The following is a 22,372-nucleotide window of genomic DNA, read 5'->3' on the forward strand; positions in this document are numbered from 1 at the left end:
AAATTTTAAGTGAAACTTATAAATATCTTTAGCATTAATATCAATTCCTTTTTGTGAAAGAAGTAATTTAACTATTTCTATATAACCATTTGCAGATGCACATATAAATGCTGTTTGAAATCATTGAAATGAATTTCAAATATTATTTTGATATTTCAAATCATCAAAATAAAAATTGGTTTTAGAATTAATATCAATTCCCTTTTGTTCAAGAAGGAATTTAACTACATCTGTATGACCAAATATAGATGCATATATAAGTGCTGTATAAAATAATTTAAATAATTTCCAAATATTATTTTTAAATCTGAAATCATTAAAATAAATGATAAATAAAAAAATGAAATATCTTTAGTATTAATATCAATTTCTTTTTGTTCAATGACATATTTAACAAGTTCTAAATTTCCTGATATTGAAGCTTTGAGAAGAAATTTTGAAACCTGATTTCCTTTTGTGAAATACTTTAAAAGAAATAAGTTTCCAGTAAATGGTACTTCACAAAGAATAGAAGAATTAATTTCCATTCCTTCTTTTGTTAAAAACAAAAACAGTTCGAAATTACTACATGTAATACACAATTGACCTAAATTACTTAAATTCTGAATTTCAACAATTTTATTTTCGTACAGATATTTAAAGATATTATTTCGATGAAATCCAATTGCTGTTTCATATGCACCTTCAAATGATGAATGATTTTGTTCACACAAATGAATGATTTCTTCATTTCCACCTGCAACTGCATATTGACCTGTATTTTCTACTTTTGCACCATTCATAAGTAAAAATTTAAAACAATTAATAGAAGAAAAAAATGCTGCATAATCAATTAATGTAACATTTTCTTGATTTATAAAATCACATCTTTCATAAAGTGATGGTTCAATGTATTGATTAAAATCAAATTTTGTTTGTGATGATATTTCTTGAAGTTTTTCGATTTCATCATTTCGAATTATTTTAGCAATTTTATTCGGATTAACTCCTTCTTTAATTAGCTGTTTATGAAGTTCCCAATCATTCTTTGAAAGTTCTTCATAGTTATCTTTGATTTGTTCCCAAAATAATTCTATGTATTGACTTTCAATAAGTCGATCTTTTCTAGGTTTAACATATTTAAAATTTGATTTTTCTTTACTAATATGAATAAAATATAATGATTTCAAACTTTTAACAATTTTAGAAGAAATTATCTTATGTTCAAACAAATTAGCTAATATGGAATATAGTCCTTTATTAGCAAAGAATGTGAGCAATATGTGTATAAAAATTTCATTAATATTTTCTTTTTGGTTTCTTAATTTTTTTGCGATTTCATTTAATGTCTTTGACACTACATTGACTTGACTTCTGGAATAATAAAAGAAAAAAATAGTTCTACATACAATATAGCAAAAAGATATTATATTATTTCCATTAAATAAATTCATAATTTCTTGAACTGATGAATCAATATTATCATCACTTAAATTAAAAATAATTTTCTCTAATGATAACATTAAGTTCATGTATTCCTTAACCCTAATATCTCCTTGGTTTGAACCAATTATCATTGCTCAAACTTTGTTGTCACTTATCCTACTAAATAAAAAACCGTAATTTTGAAACATAACGGTCGTTTACATTGAATTATTAAATAGTTTATGCTTCAAATTTTGATTGGATATGGGTGTCACTTTTTATTTTTGTTTCCAAATTACATTTTTGGGCTTTGGAATATTTTTGTGCTCTTATTTACCGTAATATAGTGCATTTGTATAAAGAAATGTGATTCAAATACGAAATTTATTTTATTTTATTAATTTATTTTTGAAAAATTAAATTGAATTGAGAATGAAAAATTTATGTTTTATATATTTGTGATATTATTTTTATCAATAATGAGGTGATTGCTTTAAAATTCAATATTGAAGGAAAACTCCATTCGTAATTGTTTTGAATTTTTTGATGGGTTGGGTTTAAGGATTTTTATGAATAGCATTGTTTTGCCTTTAGCAATTCCTATATTTTTTGGTTTCTTTGTATAAGGAAAATATAGAAGAAAAACATGAATCATCTAATGTGAAGTTTCGATAATTTTTCATCGTGAAATTTTTTTGACGGAATCTCTGTTAAACATTGCTCTCTCATTTTTCGAAATTTTAGTATATCATAGTTCAAACACGTATGTTTCAAATTTATCCAATGATGAAATAGCAACACAATTATAGACTACATAAAAAACAAATAAATATAACATATGTTTATCATATATAGGCTAAATTTTTTGATGCGTTTTTGTTAATTCATTAGTAAGATAGTGCCTAATACTATTAGGAAAGTTTCATTGATATATTATAAGCAACTTATTATACATCTTATTATTAATCTTTTCACAAGTAACTTAATTGAGACTAATCATATTTAATTAAAACATTCAATAAAATAATTCTGATGTTAAATTAAAAAAAAAATTATTTTTACAGACGCTTCATAAATGCACCACACTCAACAGTTGTAAGGGGACATTTAATTGTTAAATTTAAAAATCCAATACAATCCGCAAATGCACATGTCCCAATATTTTTATCCCATCCCCAAATAAAATATTAAGTTTAATACATGAATCAAATATCTTTCTCCAAAAGAAGTAACTTATCAATTACAACAGTAAGCAATGATTTTCATTCACGAAAAGCTTGATTTGGAATTATAGTTATTCCATCTGAAATGACTATATTCTTTGTTTGCCTTTTGTATTGTTGTGTAAACTTACTTGCATTATAAATTGTTAATGATGAAATATTTTTATCTAAAATTATTAGTAAATGAGAAAAAAGAAAATAATATGAAAATATATTCATTATTTATTTTTCCTTTGATTTGATGACAATATAATTTTGTATTTGTTTGGAAAAAAAAAATGAAAAGAAAGAAGATGAAAATTTACATATTTGTTTCAAATTATATTTTTGTTCAAGATATAATCATTTTTAAATAATGATTAAAAATATATATTTGCAAACAAAAAGAGTTTGTCTTAAGATATAGCGCAATATATATATATATAATTTGATTTCAAGGCAGCTTAGAATTTTTTTGACTGAAAACTTTAATAAAATAAACTTATTTTTTATCAAAGAAAGCACCTTTTTAAGGTTTTTTTTAAGTATGTCTTTCGATATACAAAAAATCTTATCTAGACAAGACTTAAATCGAGATGAATATTTTCAGATGATGCGACAATAAGTGCTGTTTTAAATAATTTCCAAATCTGAAACAGGAAATTTATCATAGGAGAAAGTGCAAGTCAGATCGAGTTGGAATCATTTTATCAAAAATGTTCACATCTAAAAAAAAATCAATAATTATCAAACAGATAGATATAATTAAAAATATGAAACAATATTATTATAATCCAAGAACAAAACAGATGGTTGACAATTTAACCGTAATTTCATCTCAAAAAACCATTCAATTTCATCTATCGGAGCGGCTTTCAGTTTTTCCCAGAAATTTTCGGTTATTTTTCTGATGTTTATTCCTTACGTGTATCGTCATTCAATATTGAAAACTTTATTATTAGAAAAAGCGGGTCTAATGATTTACTTGTGCACTTTTTCCTTTCTCTCCTTCGCGCTGGCCATTTTTTCCCTAAATCATGTCAACCGGCGAGCTCCTATAGATATGATTTATTTTTTTCTCAATTTTTTTTCTTTTTTTCTCTTCTTTAAATTTTTGTCTTATCTCTTCCTACTTTCTTTAAGGGTGTAATGTAAACGGTCTCCCGGTGATTTTTTACAAAGAAGTCTTGGTGGTTGAATGTAATACTTACGATTAAAAATAAGCAATATTTCTACTTAATAGTGTACTTTTTATTTATTGAAATATTAAGATTTTTGATAAAATATAACAGATAATTAAATTTTATATGCCGAAGGCAAAATTTAAATCCAAAAAATAATAAATTATTAGCTTTGCTTATAATTTTTTTTAATTAATTATTTATTAAATTATACCAAGTTTTTTATAAATAGCTTTCATATATGGATTTTGAACTTTGTTTTTTGATTTTCATTTTAATCAGTATAAAATTTTAGAAACCCGCATTATCCAACAAAACACGAAGTCATTAAATTGAAAAAGATAAATAAACATTACGAAAAAAAATTTATAAAAGATATTTTATCAACATATAAATTTATTATTAAACACGCATAATTCATATATTTTAAAAAATTGTACACTTTTTTTTATTCTCTTCTTGAACATTACAAGCTATTTTAAATAATTCATTATCAAAATAACAAATTTTATCTTTTCCATAACTCATAAATACATTCTTTTGATGATTGGTCAAATTATTTTTAATCACATATTTCTTTAAATTTATTTTACAATTCTGTCTAAAGCTTTTGGATGGGAAAATTTCATAAAGTTGTGTTGATTTACTTTCTAGCACATAATTAAACTTCATATCATAATATTCATCAAAAACAATATTATGTGCAATAAGTTTTAGACATTCTTCCAGACTTTGATTTTTTTTCTTTTGTTCATCAGCAAGATTTTTTGCTGAATTTCGAAGTGGCTTCATCCGTTTTTTAATGAATTTTAATCCAGATTGATATAAAAAATTTGTTTTGGGAAGATAAGATATACAATCATTTTTGAAAGATGATAAAAGGTCTTTTGGATAAATATTTGAAAATTCAGTTGATTCGCTTCTAGAAATATATTCTTCTAACATAGTTAATTCTTTCTGAAATTTCTTATTTAGCATTATTTTCATGGAACGCTTTTTATCAATATTTGAATCAACGGTATTTTGAGCTAAAGATTTTAACTCTAGAATTTGTTCTCGTTCTAGACGTTCAAAAAAAGAGTGCATTTTAAATATTTTATAAGACGGAATTTCATTTTCTTTGAGAATTTTATTGATTTTTTGCGGAAATGGAATATTAATAATGCCCATAGAATAAAAAATTTCGTTAGTTTTTATGCTTTGTGAATTTTTTATTTTAGATCGAATACTTGATACTTTATTTAATATATATGTTTTAATTTCATCTTTAATTTCATTTAAGAGCTTTTTTTGATTTTTTTTTTGGGTTTTTTCTGCAGCATACTTAATATAATATTTCTTACCTTCGATGGAATCAAATATATAATTTATTAATTTGCTTTGTATATCATATGGAACATTGTTCCTCATCGAAATTATATAATCAATACATTTATTTTCAATTAAATTGAATGTTTGTATGGGGAAAATTTCATTTATCTTTGTCGAATTACTATCAGATACCATAATTTCAGCTTTGGTTAATTCTCTAGTATAAAAACATTCAACATCGTCTTGAAGCTCCATTAATAAAAGATTTTGAGCTTTTTCATTATTATGTTGTACTTTTGTTGCTAGTTCTATCAGTTCCTTTTCTGTGTTTTTTAATTTTTTTTTCCAATAATCCTTCATTTTTTTTTCCAAATAATACGTCATTTCGTTTCTATGTATAATATCAACATAAAGATTTTCACACTCACTATCAATTATATTAAGCATTTTCGGGCTATATATATCAACAATATATATTGATTCATTTTTTTGAATCATTTTTTTAATGTTTGGTATTTCATTTTGAAAAATATTTTGAATTTTTTCTATGAAAGAATATTATTGTTTTTCTTGATTTTGATTTTGAATATTTACTGCAAGTCTATAAATTTCTTTTTCTTTAGGACTTTTAAATGTATTCATATAACTAATTATTTGATATTTAACATCCGAATCTATTTTTTGTTGGTTACATAGTTGTATTATTGAATCTCTACATTTCTCTTCAATATTTTCAAAGGTATTCGGTGGAAGAATTTTCTCCATTTTAGTTGAAGTACTTCTCTCAATTCTGATTCGAATAAAAGATATTTCTTCTAAATATTTATTATGAAAGACTTCCAACATATTATTTTTTAGATTTTCTTGATTTTGTTTTTGAATTGTCTTAGCAATTTTTATTAGTTTTTCTTTTTGTTCATTTATTGACATATCCAAATATTTTTGCAAAGTATTTTGATCTGCTTTCAATAATAAAAGTGTTTTACTACCAGATTTAATATTTTTTAATAACTGAGACCTTAAAGAATTAAATAAATTATCTGGAACAAGTTCAAGTAAATTTGTTGAATTACTTTTCTGAATAAACATTTGAATATGTGAAGTTTTATTCTCTAATTTTTGATTGATTTGTTTTTTAATATCAGACATGAAATTTATTTGATTAGTTAAATTTTTTTTCGCTACTTTTTGTGCTAAATCATTATAAATTCCAAATTGTTTACTTAAATCAATAGAAAAATTATTTATAATTATTTCTTGAATTTCTAATTTTATCTCGTATTTTGCAAATATTTCATTCATAAATAGCATACACTGATTCTTAATTGGTAGAATCATTTGGAAATTTAAAATATCAGAAATATTCACAGATTTGCTATTTATGATTATGTTATAAAATTTTAACATTTCATCATCAATAATTTTATTTATTTGATCTTTCACATAAACAATTTGTTTCTCTGTTATAATATTATGTAAATTATTCATGATTTCATTACATTTCATTGAAATTGCATTATTAATTCTATTTTTAAAATCAGTGTATGTTTCTAATTTTTTGACTACTGGTGGAATTTTGAGCTTGGTATCAAGTTCTTGAAATAATCGTTCACAAATATTTTTAGAATCAATAAATGGCATTTTAATAATTGGTTCATGTTGAATTTGTTTTAGAATTTCATTATGATGTTCTTGAAGTTTTATAATTTCTTGATCAATTAATGTTTGAACACCATTTCCATAAAGTCGTTCTGCTGTAGATTTTTTCGCATTTTTTAATGCTTGAATAGCAAGGTCAGTTAAACCTATCTCAAGAAATAATCCCTGATATGATCTTTGTTAGTATTGAGAAAAAATGTAAAGACCAACTTCAAAATATTTCTGAAGATCTTAAAATCACAAAAGAGGATTTACAAACACTTGAAAACAAAGTTTCGGCCAAAATTTTGAAAATTAAAGATGAGCTTAATGATATTGCAGACAAAGTCCAATCAAAAAATGAAGAAAAAGCATACAAAAATATTCTCAATCTCAAAGAAACAATAAATAAAAAGGTATCTGATATGACTGATCAGCTAATTACAAATATTAAGATTAATCAATCAATTACACAAAAGAAGAAGAAGATAATTCTTCGAATCAAGATCCATTTAGTGAAATGAATTTGTCATGTCTTCAATTAATCGAAGACAAAAAATTAGATGAACAACGTACTGGTGAATTAAGAACATATATTTCACAATGTATAATGGATAGTAAAAAGAGGTATGATGCTGAGTATCAAAACCAAATATATGAAAAGTTAAAAGATGAGATTGCAAAGTATGTTTCTAAAAAAGCAGATGAAATAATACAGCAGATCCTTAATAGTTCATCTATAAAATTAAATGAAATTCTTCCAAGTGATAAAAGAAATGAAATGATTCAACAATGTTACGACTTTTTTAATGAACTTGTTTTGGAATATCAACCCAATGTTCAAAAAAAACAACAATTGCAGCATTATTTATATAAGCAAACAATGGAAAAAATTAGCAAAGGAAATTTCGAAGAATTAGCATTACAAATTCAAAGAATCAATGATTATTGATTGAATAATAAAGGTTGCAATCTTTTGTAGGATGCTGGTAACATCTCGAAAAAGTTTTGACATACACTTAACGTTAAGTAAAGTTAACAAATTTAAATCTCCTTTTTAGGTAACTTAATCAGTGCGATTATGAAGGGCTCAAAATCATCACCAGCAGCATTTTTTATAATCGTCTCTGTCAAATGTGATGCATTTTCGAAATTATTTTCTTTATCTCCGAATTTAAATTCGTACTCACATTTACTTTGCAGGTTTACCAATTTTCACATGGGTTTCATCAGCATTTATAATTAAATCTGTGGGTACATTTTCTAAAATTTCTGGTTTCAATATATTTTCGAATGAATATTCGACAGTAGCTAAAGTCAAATTCTCAATTCGGTGCTTTTCGACATTTCATAACAATAATCTTGCTCACTTCATGAAAGGTTAAACAATTGTTAGTTGATTCTTGTTTCTGAATTTTGGAAAGAAGTATTGATTTAACCCCGTCATTGACTAGGTGGTATTCAGGGATTCTCGTAAAATTGCTCGAGAATCTGTTTCTGAGATATACTTTGATAGGGCCTGGTGTAGTTCCATTTTGGTCATTCCTGGCGATCGTCTTTCGTTTGTACGCTTTGAAAAAAATGAACATAAACGGTTTTTAACGTACGTTTAATGATCAAAAAAAGTGATGTAGGTTAATTCAAAAATCTACATGTAATTATATATATATATATATGGAAAATGAAGAACGATTAACAATAAGTTTTTTTGATTATGATCATAAAAATAAAAATAACATAAACCATCAAGTGTTTCACATTATAAATAAATTTGATTAAACTGATAATTACAGCTGATCCTCAAGCCCACAAGAAAATCATTAAGCTTATAAAAAGTGTCATTTTTAGCGCACCCCGAAGAATATCACTTATACGGTTATTTCTGGCGGGAATTTAACGGTCGATTTTCTGGGGCTTTTTTGGTGGATTTGGTTGGTTACACGTTAACGTGTTAGAAGCTAGGAATCCGAATCAATGTTTTGCAAATAAAAGAGAATTGAAAATGTTTTTTATTTTTCCGGGAAAAAATTAAGATTTCTTAATTGTAAATATGTGCAATTTTTACAATAGAAAAATGCTTTAAAATCATTGGTACTGTCTTATGCCACTTTTAAGCCACAGTCGTTCGCCAGCTGTTGTGATATGCCGATAGGTTGAATTTTTGAATGACGATAAAGCTGTGAATTTTTGAATAACAGGAAGAATCGTTCACAAAAAATATTTTTGTACAGCTCTTTTATAAATATAACATCACATTCATCATAATACGTGCAGAATAAATTTGTATTTCTTTCCTAGTTGTTTAATGAAATGCTATTTGGAAAAAATTCCAAATAGCCCATTAGATGAATAAATATACTGTTCTTTTTTTTGTATACCCATTAGAAATACTTCTTCTCCTTCAAAACTTTATTTATTGTACATCTTCAGCTCCTTTTACTGTTGTAATTAAAACATTAAGAATTGATGCTTTTGATATGATTGTGATATAATTCGGTTTATATATCCAATAGCGTTAGCCAAAAATTGAGTAAAACTTTTTTTATTGCCATATGCATGGCAATGATATGCAGACAAGAAGTGAATAGCAGGATAAAAGAAATTGGAATTTTGCAGAAAAATTTTTATAAAATCATTTTACCCCTCAATTAAATGAAGTACAGATTTGAATAAAAAGGTACTAACCGAATTTAGAGGTACTAACCCCTTAAGCACTTTTTCAGAAATTTGAACAAAAAAAATTAAAATATCTTTTGATAGACTATATTTAAGATTAAATTTATGATAAATATATAAAATATATATGATTTAATTATTAATACTAAACTTTAATCTTGAATATTTAATCAGGTGAGATGTTATACGCACTTTTTCAAATTTTAAATTTTTTCGTTTTTCTCATTAAATTTTAGATATTTTTAAAATTTATCGGTGTTCATTCAAAGATACCTTCTGGGAAGTATTCTTTGTTAATAAAACCCCAGTTTGTATTTAATCTTCTTTGGATTTATCAAAATTTATATTCCAGATCTCAGAAAACTCGAATGAATTTCGAACCTTTTCCTCATCAAAAATTATTCTCCTAATATTATCATTAAGGTCAGTAGATATACCAGCTCTTTCAAAGCTTGAACGAACATTAGTGCTGGTCGTAACTTGTTCATATGCCCTGAAAACCTTTTCAGCTAATGCTGCAACATCATTCAAGGTTTTCTTCGATGTGAGACCTTTTTTAACATTTTTAATAGCACCAAATATTACCAAATCAAGCATTTGAAAAAGGTTAGATGTATGAGGAGGGAATGTTATAACAATTATTCGATTATCAGCAATAATTTTCAAAATTTCAGGATCGCAATGTGAGGAATGATTGTCCATTAATAAAACAGCAAATTCATTCGAAAATCCTTCAATACTTCGCTGATTATTAACATAGGGAATAAATACATTTGTGATATAATCGTAAAATATTTCTTTTTTCACGTATGGAGGATTTGATATCGAAATTTTCAAGTCAATTCCATTTCTTATACCAGTACGAAAGATATCATAAACTCGATAACTAGAAGCAATTGTCATTGGGGTTATGGCATCACCTGCTGCACTTATACATGAAATTAATGTTTGATGCCTAATTGAACGTTTTACAGGTACCATAACAGGTCCTTGACACATATTTCTCGGTGCTATAACCGCTTTTATCTTCTTATCTTCCCATTCGCTGGTTCCCATCTCGTCAATGTTAAAAACCAATTCGGCTGCTTTACCAATGACATATTTTTTAATATTTTCGATATGTTCATCAAGAAATTCTCTAGGTATACTTAATCTTGTATTTTCTTGGGGGTATTGCTTTTAGTAAAACCGATTTTTTCTTTATAATTTTCAAAGAATCCAGCAAGCCATCCTTTTGTAACTTCTTTACCAAATTTTGTCTTTATGTACAGTAATAATTCTTGTTTCGTCAGGAATTCGTTTTTTCCTGCCATTTCAATTATATATTCAATTATTTGATTTTCTTCTTCATCATTAAAAATTCTGGGGCGCCCTAAATCTTTTTTTGCATTTTTAGCTTTTTTTTTTTTTTTAGCAATGACTCCATGACTTACATCGAATATCTCTCCGAGCCTTTTGTTATTAAACAAAGCGTGACATACATTTTCGCAATATTCACGGAAAAAAAGTACTTGTTCGTTTCGAAATTGTAATGATCGAAATTCAGGATTTCTTAATAATGACCTTATATCTGCTTCACTTAAAATTGTTCCCTTAAGTCGTTCTTTAAATTCATCAATTGGAATTGCGGGTGTCTTGAATGCATCGCTTGATTTCTTCATTTTTAAAAATAAAAGTGACAAAAAAGTGCAAAAAGGGTTAGTACCTTTAAATTCGGTTAGTACCTTTTTATTCAAATCTGTAATCTTTTTGAATGTTCTTTTTCTGATAAGCATGTTTAAATGCTTATTAAATATTTTTTAATAAATTCAGATAAAATTTGATCCAATTTTTATAAAATGAATTTTTGGTGTTGAGTTCCTCTGTTTTATTCAACATATATTTAAGCAACAAGAAAGCAAGCCATATTTAGAAAGATAAAAAAACAAAAAATTATCGATATGAATTCATAAAATTTGCTTCATATCAATAAATAAAATTAATTGAAAAGATAAATTTTAAAACGAAGCAACCTACTGATTTAATGCATCGAACAAAGATAGACTTCATTCCTTAATTTTTATTTATGCAAATTCAAAATTGTGAATAATTATTCACAACAATTGTGAAGTGAGTAAGAATGTTACTGATATTAACGGTTGATATATCACTACTTTTTGTATGGTTTACATCAAATCAAAGAGATATTTAACGATCAAAATTTATCTGAAAAGTCAATGAGTCAAAATATTTTCGATCTTTTTCAATACTTTATATATATCGTAAAGTATTCAATTATTTTACACCGATGTCACTTTTACGATAGAGATACAATGAAATGTCATCAAAAAATTATATCATGGCGCGTATGTTTGAAATTTTCGATATTGATTCAGATATATCAAATACACCATCACTCCGGGTCATTTGTTATTTTCTTTGATATACAAAATATGTTCATTTGTTGATTTTGGTATTTTTATCTCCCCACTAATTTTATTTAAACACCACTTTTCTGTAAAGCAATGAATGGGGATCGGAAACTTTACTTTATATTAACACGATGAGGAACGTTAAAAATAAAAAACCGTAATTTCGAACCATAACGGTCGTTCGCATTGAATCATTGGGTTGCTCCAGTAAATTAAATGCAAAACGATTATATCCATGATTTGCGAACGGTCGCCGGCTGGAAAATATTGTTTTGTTAATAAATGAATACATATTGATAATTATCATTTGTACATCCAAAAAATATTTATAATTTATCGATGTTCTTTGGAAGATACTGAAATATTTTGATTTCAATTTTCTTATGATAAATAATCAATTTCGTTTTATATTAAAAGATCGTAAAATCTCTCTATTTCAAAAAATCTCTTTCAAACATTGCACATTTTTGACTGAAAACTATGATTCAATTAACAAATTTTTTTATCGAAGAATCGTCCTATTTTGTACGTTAAGCCACTTCACATCACATAAACATTGAATTTTCCACTTTTCGATTACACTAAACGTTCAAAAAAATCATTAAATTTATTCATCAAGCATTGTACCGAAAGTTACCAATTCACTAGCAGATTCAGAGAATTCTATTGCCTCAATTGCTTGATATTTCTCGGCCAACTTCATCATATCCTGTAACGACACTCCTATATTTTGTATTTGCAAGTTAAATGTCTGACATATCTTGTTAATGAAGTTCAGTAATATGTCGACGTTTGCTCTATTTTTTTCGATTTCGTTTTTCGGCTCGACATTCATATACAAACCTTTACGAATTTCTTCTCTTAATAACCCTCCAGCTTTTTGTTGCCATTTTACAGGGTTTGGATTTGGTATTTTTAATGCGACTCTAAAAATCGAAGACCCGAACATTAAAGGATCAGTCGTACTTTCATAAATACAATTTATAGCTTCGCCTACTGTTTTAATTTGATCAGTGTTTACCATTGTTTGCATCATATTTTGTAATTGGTCACAAAGTATTTGTATTACACTAAAGTTATTAAAACTAAAGCAAGCAAATGACATAAATTCTTTTGCGATGAATTTATTTGCCTCAACAATTCTTTCAGGTTCTTTAGAAATAAGATGAATGATTAAAGTTACAAGAAATTTCGCACCTGATTTTTGTGAGTCATAAGGGAAACATGATAAAATCGATTGTTTTTGTTTTGCAAATGAATCAAATATTTGCTTACAAAAGATATAATCCATGTTAACTAATGATGATAATAAATTACATAATCCACCAGAGCCTTTACATGTAGGTACTGAAGGATCTATTGATACTTTATATATTATAGCTAAGTCTAATATTTGTTTCCATTCTTTTGATAATGAATTCGATTTACGTTTACCGAAAAATCCTTTTTTATCTTTGATTATTGTAGTATATGCATTATTAAACTTAGCTAATAAATTAGCTTTAGCTTTAAGTGTATCTTTTCGTATAGTTTTAACATATTGAACAGGATTCATATAATTATCATATTTCCTATATGTAACTTTCCCTTTAATTTCTTGATCAATTCGTTTGATTAAACTAAGGTATAATTTGTTCTTATAAAAGAAATCAGCTGTTTGTGGATACTTCTTTAAGATATACCATGATATTTGATAATATTCTATCGAATCAGTTGTTAATGACGTTTCAAAGATTTGTGGAGTCCATAAAACTGAACATGTTAATTCACAATTTTGTTGATTAACATTCGATTTAATTAAATTAGTAATAGCTAATAATACTAAATTCCATTTTAATGATGAAGATAATGTAATTAAAAATGTTTCACTCTTTATGAATTCGATATATTTATTAGAATTCTTAATGAGTTCGATAAGACGAATAGAATTATCAGGATTTAATCTTTTAACAGAACTTAAAAACTTAGTAAATGATGAAGTTTCAAAGAACTTTTGTGGATTTGTATTAATTAAATTAAAGATAAAACTTAAACATTTCGAATAACCTTTTGTAAGTTGATTATCATTAAATTTCTTTAATGAACTAATGAAATCATTCGAAAATTGATATAATTCATCTTTAAATCCTCCAGTAATCATTGCCCAACTTAACATATCATAATAATTACAAATTATAGAATCGATTTCAGAATCAGGTTTTTTAACAGTATCAAATATTTTCCGTAAGTTTACTAACGTAACAAATAATTCATGGAAAAGTGTTTTATCTTCACCTTCAACAATAGTTTCGGATATTTTAGGGAATTGTGAATAAACAGAATAAACAAAATCATTAAATTGTCGATTAATTTTTATATTACAAAAGAAATTCTTAAATTCGGGTAAAAATGATTCATTAAAATTCTTACAAAGTTTACCTTTCATTGGATGTATACGTTTTGATAATTCCAATAAAATTTCTTTTTCTTTAATGAAATTAATGAATGTTGAACAACGTTGTTTAGATAATGAATCTTCACATGAAAATACAATGATAAATAATGATGAAATTTGTTTAACGCCTAATTTTTCATTTAATAAATTAATTAATACATTACTTGTAAATCCATTATCTTTTAACAGAATTGACATTAACTTAGAAAATGATTTATCATGTTTAGAAGACTTTGTCCAATTTATAATATTTTCTTTCGTAAATAATTTTTTCATTTTTTCAGTGTTTTCAGTTGAATTATTATTATTTTCGAAATAATAAATTAACATATTAAATATCGATGATAAATCAATGATTTCATATATTTTCTTTTGAGTATGTGTTTGATCATAATTTGGTATAATAACTAATAAAAATTCTATAACTTTATCAATTAAATTTGGAATTTTCTTTTGTAATTCATTAAATACATTAAAGAACTCATTAAAATTACCAAAATAATTCATTAAAATATCCATTTTCGAAATAAGAAATTGAGCAAATTGATTTAATTTTTCATTTTCTTGAATATTATTTATTGCAGTAATAATAAAAATCGAAAATGATGATCTCATTTCATTATTAATATTTCGAATTAAGAATTCATCGATTTCTTTAGTTTGTGTTAATACATGTAAACAAAAATCTTTATTTTCTTCTAAAAGTTTCATACATTGTAATGCTAAATTAGAAGTAGCTTTAACATCAGAATTAGTACTTAAGTTATGACAATAAATGGAATATATAAATTTACCATCTTTATCTGCTTCACATAACTTTAATACTAATTCCGAGAAATTAGGCGATGCTACAATTGAATCCAAAATCGAATATTTAATTTCTTCATCAATTCGTTTAAGACATTCTTGATTAATATCATAATCATTAATTTGTTGATCAATGTTTTGAGTTCTTTTCTTATAAAATAATAAATATGCGTTTTGATCCTTATCATAAAATTCTTTCTTAAATGATCCATAATAACCCCAATTAACTTGATTCGTTTTACCACCTGCAGATTCTTCAGGTAAAGTAGAACCATCACATCTATTAACTCGAATATCATTAAATGTATACCATTTACCATCATCACGTTTAACATGTGAGAAATAATGTCCTGCTTGAGCTGATCCCATATGCATTACGATACCAATTAAATCATAAATTTGTGATTCTTGATTTTCCATAATAATTCCGATATCAAGTTCATGAGGAAATATATAATATGAATTAACTTTTTCTCGTGTATTATTAGACATATTATATTCAAATCGTTTTAATTGTAATATTAATATTTCGGGTGAAATTCGAACTTTATGATATAGATCTGCATCTATTAAACCAATATCATCAACTTTATATTGATTATTACCATCAAATTTATCAGGTATTAAAAATGTTTTTAATGATTCTTCAACATTTGTATGATCTTTAACTTCTAATGGTAATATAGTAAATTCTTCAATTCGTTCTGATTGATAATCATGACTTCTACCTATTAAATTATGAACGATTTGTCCTTTAAACATTGTTGTTAATGATTTATCTTTCTCTTCTAATCGTTCTAATAACATTTGTAAAAATTCAACTGCATCTTGTTGTTCATGTGGATTAATAGGTTCTCCATCCCAACCTGTCCATAAGTTTATGAAACATGATGGATCGATATAAGTTGAAGGGAAAAATTCAAGTTTTGAAAACACATTTTGTAATTGTGTACTCCAATCATTATCTTTTTCAAAATCATGTTCTAATACCAACTTCTTCATTTTTGTTATATTAAATATTTGTTGTAATGTCGAATTAATATAACATGTAGCACCTAAATTACGTAATCCTCTAAACTTAGATGTAGATGATAAACTTTTTAGATTAACATCATATTTATTTTGATTAATAAATTCCATAATTTTTTGTATTTTTTCTATGAATTTTTTAGTAATGTTTGGATTGCCTTCAATTAATGTAATTAATATATCAAATAATGTTTTATTAGGTTCATAATATTTATATGAATTGAAAAAGATATTGTTAATATAGAAATTAAGGAAATTATCAATTTCTGGAATTTCTTTCATTTTAATTATGATTCGTAATAATGTAGTTAATAAGCCATTAGTATAATTTTGTTTTGGTGGTTGGAATAATAATGTTTCAATTATATTATTAGTTGGTAATTCATATTTATTATATAAAACAGAAATAATTTGATTATATACTTCAAGTGAATTATCGATTTTTTCGACAATTGGTATTAATAAAGTAAAATATTCATAACAATTATTATTATTAGCTTTAGTTAATAATGATATTAATATTGATTGATATTCTTTTTTAGGTAATCCAAGTAAAATTGATTTAAATTCTATACGTACTTGTTGATTAGAATAAAATATTAATGGTTCAATATCTTCTTTAAGTTTCGTTATTATATTTTGTGATAAATCTTTCTTAAATTTAGAATATGATTTATATAAAAATAATAATGATGAAAGTAATTTTTGATTATAAATTTTTGAGTTTTTACGTGTTGATACTTTTCCTATCCATATAATTAAATCATTTAATGTATCTTCAGTAACATTTGATAAAACATTATTAATTTCATCTTTAGCGTTTTGATATGATATAAATTGTTTTAAGATACTATATATAAATAAAACTTGTTGTTGTTCAAATTCTTTTTCTATTAAATGATTTGAACATATTTGTAATATATTCTTAAATCCAGTGATTATAAATATATGAATCCAATTAATATCATTCTTCTTAAAGATATTTCCAATCATATTAAGTCGATATAAAAACAAATATGGGAATTTCGGATCTAAAAACTCATTCCATTTTTCATTATCATTCGAAATTTCATTTAAAAGATTTCGTTCATTTGGAATTGTTGGTATTATATTTAATAATTCATATGCAAGTTTCGTAGCTTTTGTAGGTGTATCTGTTGCTAAAAGTTTAAGTAAAGGAATTGAAAACTCTGGTTTTAATAAAATATTACATGAAAAATTCGATGTTTCATCTTCGAAAATATTTGGATTTTCATCAAAAGTTTTTTCTTTTCTAAATGGATTATTATTATTATCACCATAAGGATTACCATAATTAGAAGAAGCATTATTATCACCATAAGGATTACCATAGTTATAAGATGTATCCCCATAAGGATTACCATAGTTATAAGAAGGATTTCCATAATTATAAGAAGGATTATTATAGTTATAAGAAGGATTTCCATAATTATATGAAGGATTACCATAATTATAAGAAGGATTTCCATAACTATCATAATTATTATAATTTTGTGTATTATATTTAGTTGAAATAATATATTTCATATCATTCTGTATTATAAAATTGTCATTATTAATTGGTACTTGTTCATAATTAGTGACAACAATTGACTTCGGATTTGTACCCATTCTTTTAGCTATCATTTTAACAAACTGTGTGAAAGAAGTGAAATTTAATAATTTTAATTTACATTCAATATCACCAATTAATGAAATCTCAGAATAATCTTCATCAGCAAAACATCGATTAGGTTCTATGCCATATGAATCAAAATCAATTTCATCCTTTTGAATTAATACATATTTCTTTAACGCCATTAAATATCCAACGTTACTAAAATGTTTCGAACATTTTTTTATGAATAAAAGTGGTGCCTTTTTATATAATTTAATTAAATAACTAATAATATCATCATTTGAAGTATTTTCCAATAATTTCCATAAATATTTTAATCCTTTACACTTATTAACAACTACATTTATATTATTATTATTTAATCTTTCAAATAATTTCTTTGTGAAATCAAATGAACTTTTATCAAATGTATTCGATTTACATATCATTTTAAATATCGAATATTGCATTTCTTCTTTCTTTAAACTTTTAACTTCTTGTAACTTTGAATAAAAGTTTATAATAACTTTGGAATTATCTTCTAATAATGGCTCTGTGAATTTTAATAATTGGTTAAACTCTTCATTCGATAATGGTTCATCACAATTCTTTAAGATTTTTACTATCAAATCTAAATATGGTTCAATATTAACATTCCCTGATGAGATAACATTTAAAACAGAATTATAATATGTTTTCGCTTTCTCTGTCGATACTTTAACACATGAAGCATTAAATAATGGTAATGCGTATTCAATGTTTTGGTTATTTTGTATCATTTCAAAACATTGCTCTTGTAATTTCTCGCAAAATTCTTTATCTTTAGATGACACAAGTTTTGTTAATGTGTCAATATATGTTTGTTGCCAATTTGGATCGATTTTTTGTTTCATATATTGTTCTGAAACTATCTCAAATAATAATTTTAATTGTAAAGATGTACAAGAAGAAGATATTTTCTTAATTACAGAAAGTGTTTCATTAGGAAATTTGTCCATATCTTTAATATATGAAATAAATAATGGGATTAAGTCCAACTTTTTGGGACCGCATACAATTTTTGAAAAGGCGCTCATAAAGCATTCAATTACACTTTGATGCTGATTTACAACCAAGAGCCAAAATCGATGAAAATCTTCTGTTGTAGCATCCTCATTCTTTATCATTTGCTCAAAAATATATGAAAAATCACTCACAAGTTCTTGATGCATACCTCCAAGCATTACTCGAAGAAAACTTGAATTCTTTAATTTCGATGTGAATTCTCGTGATGAATCCATATAATATGATGGCATCATATTTCGAAGCTCTCGAATGCCTTTAAATTGTTTTGCAAGAATACCAGATTCAATATATTTGATATAAAATGAAAATCGTATCTCATCTAAGTCAGAAGTATAATCACGCATTCGACTTAAAAAAAATCTCCTCAAGTTAGCAATTAATGAGTTAAATGTTTTTTCATCAACTTCTTTAAGTTTTTTGTCATCAAGTGAAATTATCCATTCTTTAAGAGAAAGAAGAAGTTGCTTTAAAAAATGTATAACATCTTCCTTAAGGTTCATATTTAATGGGTAAAGGATTGTAATGACTTGATTGATAACTGGAATTGAGAAATTAGATTTATTTTCTTTCAGATAATTTGAAACATATTCTACTGGTTTAGAATCATTAAATGTCTTGAGGTTTGCTTTGAAATATTGCGAAGTCGGTTGTATATCAAGTGAAAAAAAGCCGATTGACTCAGTTGTCTTATAAAAATGATTCGTTCGTGTTGTTATAATTCGCTTTGCTGCTCCAACAAATCCCGTGTATTCCTCAGATACAAGAAATGTTCTGAGAATTTTAGTGTAAAGATTGAGTATATTGTTATATTCGCGAACATGAGAAAAAGATTCATTAACATACGTTGTCAAAATAGAAGTAATGATTTGAGGTGAAAAGTCATTTAAAAAAGATTTTGTTTGGGATTCAAGTGGAGATTTAAGTTGTTTCTTTGAAATGATTTCCTCCAAATGAGTTGCAAGTGGTTCATATATAGACTTTTTGAAATCGTTTGAAGCAAACATATTGATAGCCTGTGCTTCCAGTTCTGAGAGTTCTTCTTCTTTGCTCATTTGCGAAAATATTTTGACGGTTTTAGGTTATAGAAATGTGATTTGACATTTTTTCATGAAATTTCACCGGTGCAACAAGCAGAAAATCTAAATTAGAGACCTGATCATTAGTAACACACATAACTTATCGAAGATTGGAATTATTTCCAATTTTTATGATGAAATTAGAAAAATAATGATATCATTAAAATTAAAATACGTATATATATTTTTTTTTAAATATTAAATCACAAACTCATAAAAAATGTTGCAGAAAATAATCAATGTTTTGTAGTTCTTTTGGAATTTATTTAAACATTAACTTAATGGTATATTTAATTGATCATCAGATAATCACCTGAGCCATTAAAAATAAATAATAAGTAAATATGTTCAATCATAAAATTTCATTATATTGTTGTATGAAATTTATCAAAATTGAGCTTGATAATTATAGAAAATGAGTTTTATCTTATTGTATACTTTATATATATCGTCGATTCAAAAGAGCACGTTTAATAAAAACAGCGGTTATAATTTTTAAACGGTTCTTCTGTATGAGCGCGCCAACTCTGGCAGGAAGCGGAACCATATTCAATGATGCTTTTATACAGAAAATAACAAAGCAAACTAATTCACGCGATGTAATTACATTTAGATACGATAACACAGGAACAAATGTTATAATATCACAAATCATGCCTATAGAAAAATTCCAATTCCTTCGTGAGCTTTCTTTAATTGGTCATGGAATAAAAGAAATTAATGGGTTAAAGTCGCTTCCCAATCTCAAAAGATTAAACTTAAGTTGGAATAAAATCATATCAATGGAACCAATTTTATCACTTCATAATTTAGAGGATCTTACTTTAAACCATAATTCAATTGAAGAAATTCCCTCAAACATACTTTCGTTAGTTAAATTAAAAACGTTTCGAATTAATAATAATGCATTATTTAATAGACATGATTTCCTCAAACTCCAAAATTTAAAAAACTTGATAAACTTTGATATTGAAGGGTGTCCAATTTCATATGATTTTGATTCATTATTATATTGTGTTTACACATTACCACATTTAATAATTCTGAATCGAGATTTTGTTTCAATTGAACTTCGAAGACAAGCTTCAGAACGTTTTGAGAGATTCCAAATTGAAGAACTTACAAACGAAAATGATACTTTAATACAAAAAAATGAAGAACTAAAACTTCAACTTCAAAATTTAGATTCGAATTATTCTCATTTATCGACAGTTAATAATGAAATGACAAATATCAAGCAAAAACTTGCAAACAGTGAAAAACAAAATCAAGAATTATCTAAATCAATATTTGAGAAAGATAAAGAAATTAATCAAAAACAAAATTTAATTGATCAACTTAAAGAACAACAAAAATCAATTAAAAAAGATTTAGAACAATATCAAAAAGAAAACGAAGAAAATCAAAATAAAATACAGAATTATTTAATTGAAAATGAAAATGCAAATCAAAAAATTGAAGAATTAAATGATCAAATTCGTAATTCTCAAAAAGAAAAAGAAAATACTGAAAAAATGATGGAAAAACTGAAAGAAAGACAAGAAAATTTATTAAATGCACAAAAGAAATCATATGAAACAAGAATTAAACAATTACAAGAACAAATAAAAGAAATGGAAACATTGCAACTTCAAAATCAAGAATTATTAGAAGAAAATCAAAATTTAAATCAATCAATAAAAGAGTTAAATCAACAGATTAAAGATTTTGAAGATTTATCTACGAAAAATGATTTAAACTTAAAAGCTAAAGCAGAAAAACTTATTCAAGAAAAAAATGAAATCGAAAATAATCTTAAAGAAAAAGATAATCAAATTGTTGAATTAAAAAAGCAACTTCTAAAAGAAGAAAATAAACATAAAGAAGATGTTGAACAACTAAATAACGAAATTCAAAAAGAAAAAGAAAAATGTTCCAATTTGGAAAAATTAAATAATGAAATAAAACAAAATTTACAAAATAAAATTGGCGAATTAAATAATAAAAATAAAGAACTTCAAACTCAAATTGATTTATTAAATGATTTTAATTCAAATAAAATTCAAGAGCTGAATACAATTATTAAAGATTTAACAAATGAAAAAGAAGAAATTGAAAATCAACAAATAAATAACCTGAAAAATATTAAAGAAAAAGAAATTGAAATCGAATCATTAAATCGAAAACTTCAAACGCAACAAAATGAAATAAACAAAAAACAAAATGATTTAGATAAATTAAAGAAACATATTTCAGAAATCGAAGGAAATCTTGATGAAAATCATGAACAAATTAATAATTTAACAGATGAATTACATAATTCCAAATTAAAAATTGCTGAATATGAAGACAAATTATCAAATTTACTTCAGAGTCAAGAAAAAGCTAATAAAAAGAATACAAATGAACAAATGCTAAACGAACAATTAAAAAAGAATTTAGAAAATGCAAATAAAGAAATAAAATCTAAAAATCTTGAAATAACTCAATACTTAAAGCAAATTAATGAATTAAATGAAGAAATTTCATCACAGAAAACTC

The 22,372-nt window shown here is 25.0% G+C and overlaps 1 protein-coding gene across 1 annotated transcript; it reads right to left on the reverse strand.

Moving 5' to 3' along the window:
- Positions 1–12,430: 12,430 nt before the first annotated feature.
- On the reverse strand, positions 12,431–12,772 carry GO595_003313 (uncharacterized protein; the record flags this gene model as incomplete). The annotated part of the gene is made up of 1 exon (XM_067916320.1): positions 12,431–12,772. One exon carries the CDS (start codon positions 12,770–12,772, stop codon positions 12,431–12,433), a length of 342 nt encoding a protein of 113 aa, XP_067777114.1.
- Between the last annotated feature and the right edge of the window lie 9,600 nt (positions 12,773–22,372).

Source organism: Histomonas meleagridis (assembly GCF_020186115.1).
Source record: "Histomonas meleagridis strain 2922-C6/04-10x chromosome Unknown contig_20, whole genome shotgun sequence".
NCBI lineage: Eukaryota > Parabasalia > Tritrichomonadida > Dientamoebidae > Histomonas > Histomonas meleagridis.